This window comes from Anneissia japonica, unplaced genomic scaffold, assembly GCF_011630105.1.
Source record: "Anneissia japonica isolate Jap-2015-1 unplaced genomic scaffold, ASM1163010v1 scaffold724_len3256291_cov202, whole genome shotgun sequence".
Lineage (NCBI taxonomy): Eukaryota > Metazoa > Echinodermata > Crinoidea > Comatulida > Comatulidae > Anneissia > Anneissia japonica.
In genome coordinates this window covers 1831424-1838018 of record NW_022744966.1, presented here as the reverse complement: position 1 = coordinate 1838018, position 6595 = coordinate 1831424, and the positions used below count along the sequence as shown (strand labels likewise).

The following is a 6595-nucleotide window of genomic DNA, read 5'->3' as shown; positions in this document are numbered from 1 at the left end:
GTGTGCGAATGATTTATATATAAATTAAATTATAATCTTTGATGATTTATATATAATTTAACGGCTATCTTGATTTACCGGTATATATATATATCATCGTCTTTTCATTGAGTTATATATATATAAAAATAGATTATTGCACATTTCTTCACGCACTTTTGATATGAATGTGTTAAGTACAGAGGCCGGAATTTTGTGTGTGGTCAGTAACTATTTAAATGTCATTATATCGACACTTAAGCGATAATTTGATATCCTCGGTAGAATTGGTTTGATGTGTTCACGTAATCATTAATGTGTCAACGCGAGCTATTTCACTGTTGACGCGGCGTTAACGTGTGTACAAATATGTATGCATAATTATATCATTGTCCTTCTCATTAGCTCGTTTACTCCACTATCCGTATCATCGTCATCTTAGACCAAGTAATTGTTTAATACAGAATTTGATTATTGGGGCCATTTTTACCTACCTGTCATATGGGGCCATTTTTACCGGGGCCATTTTTCCGGGGCCTTTTTTCCGGGGCCATTTTTTCCGGGGCCATTTTTTCCGGGGCCATTCTTACCGTACATCGTAGGCAATACGCCGTAGACGTAGACTGTGGTCTAAAAGCATGATTTTAGACCACAAAGCCATAAAGACCTCCCCATTACCCCTACCAGGAATCTTGGTTCGGACCCTCTGTCGGACAAGGGAACATTTCTGGAGCACTGTTCAACAATAATAGCCTATATCTTAATATTTGAAGTGCTTATTTTTTATACGCCAAGTACGTCATATAAGCATCCATCATATAGGCCTATTCTTTAACAGACATTTAAATATTAATGCTTGGTCATCAATCAATTAAATACTTTATTTCAGATTTCTCCATATAAAGACATTACAAAAAATATATATATTTATAAAATACAATTAAGCAAATAAATAATCCACAAAAAGAGTGTTCAATTGTCTTATTCAGAATATGAAGACTTCACAATAATAGTAGGTCTAAAATAGACCACAATAACAGCAGTATAGTGTCAATGTTCCTATTAATATGTTTCTTGGATATTAGATTAGGCTGGCAGCCAATTCAATGTTTAAATTTTGAGGGTTTTTTTCTGATTTATCACCGTATATCTTTAAATGCTTTTACCATTTCCAGATAATGACATAAATAGTACATTAGTCATAATACAGTACTACTATACGGATAGGATAGCATTTTATGCTACGGTAAACACGGATGCCCGCATTTCCCCTTAGTCACGAGTTTAGCCAGCGCAAATGCTGGCGCTGCGTCACTGTCAATTATCAAGTCAGGATGTTTACTTTCAACCGATATACACATAACGCGTACTAATAGGAAACATTTTATTGAGATTCATATATAGGCCTAGGCCTAATACAAATTTATTATTATTAAAATTTATACAAGGGAAGAAAATCAACATCAACCAAAACAAATATCACAATAAAACACCTGACTGTGCAGGTGATAACATATTTTGAAGATAACGCTTTTATTCTGTTGATATTGCATTTGGAAAGAAATTAGCTAATGAAACTGATAACGTAATGCGTAAACGGTTCATGAGTATTGTTGTGACTTCATAATCCTTTTTGTAACAACACATGTACTAAAGTGTGGTGGTCACGCCACAAGATGTTCACCGAAATTCGAATTACTGTAGGTCTATAAATCACTTTATAGGCTGAATATGTGTGTGTAAATAGGAATTTATCAATTATAAAATGACTAACTGAGCCTGCTCAAACTGATAACAATGTGGAACTAAAACGAAAATGGAAATAATACACAAATATGTGAATGTCTAATTTATGTTTACAGAAATTAAATCAACTCACCATCATTTTGTTTCATCTTTAGCTTTGTTGTAGAATCCGTCAAATGAAAAGGATACGAATAAACAACGACCTTAATAGTATTGAGATCTTTAGTACGTACTCCCATACTCAGGAAGCAATCAACGATACAATGCCGCGCCTCTAAATATGATTAAGCCTTAAATTCAGAACAATTGTTGTCAATCTTCAAAGTTCAAGATAAGAGTTTCGTCCAGGATGCTCCATGATTGTCATCTCTTATAAAGCACCTGTACCTTATGTTTCATCTCTTACCAGGTCGTCTGCACTCTCGTACGTTCGTTTCGTACCTGGAAGTTCGTACTCTCGTTAGGCCTACCTATGTGGAATAATCCGATCGGTATTTTTTTTATCAACTTCATTCATTCATTCAAATTACATTTATTCCTTTCTTTCAAAACAATAATAACTACAATCAAATAAATCAGTAGCTTCAAAGGTATTATGAAAGAGGCAAGTGCCCTAGAAGTGTCAGGCAAGCCTACTTATACAATTAAATATTATATTTCAACAGTCTTCTGAGGAATAGTCTTAGTGGAGTTAAAGGTTACGCCACGATTCATACACACAGAATTAGCCAATCGAGTTTAACTGCTCTTTAAGTTAATAGAATTCATTTATCGATCGAATACAGATGCATAGGTTCTATAGGCCTTCCAGAGTTCCTAGGCGCTTAAGAATTTTCTACAAAAGTTATAGACACGTTCGATCCCACCCACGTGATCAACATTTCATAGTACAGTTTATCTAGTTGTACCTGATGATATTATAAGGAAACAAATCACTCGATATTTATAAAGACCTGTCGGATCTCCATACGGAAATCCCTACTTACTGTATATTTTGACTTAATGACCTTTCAAATTCTACAATAAACTACAAACTATAAAAGGAATATAACGAAGGTGAAGTGGGGGGGGGGCGCTAATTCGCAAATAAGGTGATTTTTAATTACTTGAACGTGATTTTTGGCCCCCGCCCCGCGCACCTCCCTAAATACGCCACTGGACACATCATTAACTTATGTGATCTAACGAGAACAGAATTTTTTCAATGCTGCATACTGGTACTGATATAGGTAGGCCTCTTTATAATTCCTTGAGCTTATAAGCGCAGTTCTGAATTGCATCAAGTGCATCAAAAATCTCCTTCTATTGCACTTTCAGTCAAGATCATATTTGCATTACCGGTATATTATGAAGCACTCAAATTTATAAAATGCAGGAGTTTCAGGAGACTTTGCACCACACCCGGACCCCCACTGGACACTTTCGGGGCCATAGCCACTCACTTGGATCCCATTTGGGATCTCTATAATCTAAATTATAATTTGTGCGGAAAATTTTATTTTTTGTGAATTATGAAATTGATTATAAGCCATCTAGATTAATAAGTTGTCGGATTTTCTAGGGAGCGAAACCACTTGGACACCACCAGCCTTCTGCTGATGGTCCCTGTTGGATCTTGGCCAAAATGTTGAATTGCATTTTTACACCACCTACACTGTATATAATAGGCTCTAATTATCATTTGTTTGTTTGTTTGTTTTTGTTTTGTTTTGTTTTGGGGGTTTTTTTGGGGGGGGGGGTTTGTTAGTTTGGTTTTGGTTATTTCTAGGAAAATGTTTCGTGGGGATTTAAAATGTTAATTTCTAAATAATATATAATAGATTATTTAAAAGCATTTCCTACATCGACTCCTCGACAATAATGGAAGGAAAAGAAACAACTTGACTCCATTGCTACTTAAAATTGTAACGCATAAAGAAAGGATAGTAGTAGTGGCAGTAGAAGCAACAGCAGTAGTTGTAGTAGTAATTAAGTATAGTAGTAGTGTTGTTGATCTTTTTCTGTAATGGTAACATTAAAATAATTATACGACTATATTATAAGGCACAGATAAATACTAGTGCAAAAAAAAATTCTGTAGCGCCGGCACTGAGTGGATCAGTCACTAGATCCATAATTGTGAGGAGTGCAACTTTTTCTCTTCTACAATTTAATGCTCTTACTAATTTACTGAATGCCCCAGCACCCCACCAGGTACCCATTTATACTCATTGGTGGAGAGAGACAAATGCAGGTAAATTAACTTGCCGAATGACACACATTCTCCCACTCTATTAGGAATTCAATCTTTAAAACAATGGATAAAATATCTCCTATTATTTCCATCTGCCTCCTTAAACGTTTTTAGTTTTATACATGTTGATGCTGTGTAATATTGTAACTTTAAAACATCATCATGTATAAAACTTATGCCTATGACTTTCTGATGTTTTGGAATTAAATATTATTTTTAACGTAGAGCTACAAACATTCTAAAACATTTTTAAATATATATTTCTTATAGGGGCCTAATATAATTTTTCTTGCCTATGCAAATTCATTTGATTAGTAATGTGATTAGTACAGACATTTTGTATATTGTAAACTTCTTGAGTATGTGATGTATTAAAAATGAATTTGAAATTGAATGATGTTAAATTTTGCAGACGTTCCAAGATTTTAATTTGGTTACGACAGACTTAAGATCATCCGATCTAAAATACACTGCTACAGGCTATATTTATACTGTAACTGCATATTTATATTAGGATACCGTGCATACGATGACTCATGGGTGCCTAACTGATTTCTCAGAATAGGCCGAAGTCAGTGTTGATAGCAAGGAAATAATGTGTGGTAGGAACGCCTACCAGAAAAAAATGTGCTCCATAGATGCATGACAGTACGTTCCTCTACATTCTGGGAGGTATTTTAATGACAGAATCTTAATATGTTAGGCTTTTCTTTTTTGATATTAAATTTCATTATGTATTATGAAATAGACAGGGGATGAGAAACATTACTATGAATGTACTGGTGTTAATCATCCTTAAAAAAGGAGAAGTTTACCAATTATATAATTTGAGAGTTGATTTAGTATACTCATTCATCCATTCCTCTTTCGAGGACTTTATTTCAAATTATATACAGGCCTCAGGCCCTTATATTAGTTAGATATCATTTATACAGTTTGTGTAGCTAAACAAGTAGTTCTTCTTATATAACTTAAATATATATATTTCGAAACTTCATTTATTAGGCTATAGCATTACACATTAATAATTTAAATTTATTGGTATTTGGGAAAGTATAATAAAATTTGGTTAAACATGTATTTCTAATATTTTTATAATAAGGACAAATTAAAAGAAAATGATATTCATCTTCAACTGAACTTAAATTGCGTAACTTGGAAACACGATTTTCAATAGGGATCTTGTTGCTTCTGCCTTTCTCAATTTCTAGGTCAAGAACGGCTAAACGGAACTTAGTAAGTAGTTGTATTTGTTTTAAATCTTTAATACATAATAAATGACGACTAATTTCAATTTTTGTTTTAAATAACTTAAAATATCTGAATTTCGAATATAAATGAAATTGTTCAAAGTATTTTTGCTTTTCCGTATCAATTAGTCTCAATCTAAATTCTTTAAGAAATATTTTTTTATTTTCAATTTTCTGATTAATCCATACATAACCGAATCCAGTGGAGAAAAGTAATTCTTTTACGTTTCCAGCCTAGCAGGGCTCATCCCTGTCACTTTTTCTTCTACTATCCTTATAGTCGTTTCAAAATAATATGGAATGGCTCAGGTAGACAAAAAAGAAGAAGTAATTATTGTAGACCAGATGAAGAAGATATTTTGAACGTCAGGTAGAAGAAAGAACGATAAACGTATGCAAGGTTAGCAGCTAATTTCTAGCGCAGCAATACTGTAATTAGGCCTAACCGTAATATAAATGTTAGGCTTAATCAGGGGCGGATCCAGAGATGTCCAAAAAGGGGGGCGAAATTTGGGCCGATCGAGACAACCATGTCCTAGGGGGACCGGGGGCATGCCCCCGCAAAATTTTTGTGTTCTAGACGCCCGAAAATAACATTTGAGGCGTTGTGGGCTATCATTTTTTTTCTTTTTCTTTCTTTTTTCTTTTTTTTTTTCTTTTTTTACCTCCCCCCCCACCTAAATCCGCCCCTGTTAATCTAGGACAGCCTTTCAGTTTGTGAACCAATAACAACGTAAGAAAAATTCCTATGCTGTCATGAGTATCTAGACCACCTTTATTTTAGACGAATTTGATGCAGACACGTATAATACTAACGATAGTGTTCAATTTTATTTAGGACTCAGAGTGTGGTATAGTATAAGGCCCGGATACCGAAGTGTTCACGAACCAGCACCACTTTTCGCAGTGGCGACGCTAGGGGAGGGCAAGGGGATTTCCCCAGAAAATGTTCATGTTCTTTCTCCCCCACCCCCCAAAGTTTTGCTGGAAAATGAATATTGTAAGATTGGCCAAAGAATTTAATTGCTCCCAACGATATGAAAAAAAAAAGCTGTCGAAATATATGTTTCTGATTTAATAGCAGTAACAGTACCGGTATTGTACTGTTACAAAAAGCGAAGGCCGAAAACGATACTGGGCCGAAAAAATACTGGACCGAAATTACCAGGACCGAAACGACCTTACTTACATCATTAGGCATATAGGCCTATTGTAAATATTTTTTCACATGCCTTTACATTACTTTATGTATAATTAGAGAGACCCAGCAAGCCGAAAATCATAGGGTACGTTAAAAGAAGGAAAGGAACTCAGATCCTACCCGACACCACAATGCCTTCATGGTCAAGTGGTTATGACGTTAACCATGTATACGAAAGGGTTATAT

At 34.6% G+C, this 6595-nt stretch overlaps 1 protein-coding gene across 1 annotated transcript in view; it reads right to left on the bottom strand.

Moving 5' to 3' along the window:
• The window catches only part of LOC117119773 (synaptotagmin-7-like), a 32891-nt gene extending 30798 nt beyond the window's left edge, over positions 1-2093 (bottom strand). Inside the window, exon 1 of the mRNA XM_033264662.1 lies at positions 1859-2093. Coding sequence (XP_033120553.1) covers positions 1859-1964 — 106 coding nt within the window. The 5' untranslated portion in view covers positions 1965-2093. The remainder of the gene's footprint in view (positions 1-1858) is intronic.
• Between the last annotated feature and the right edge of the window lie 4502 nt (positions 2094-6595).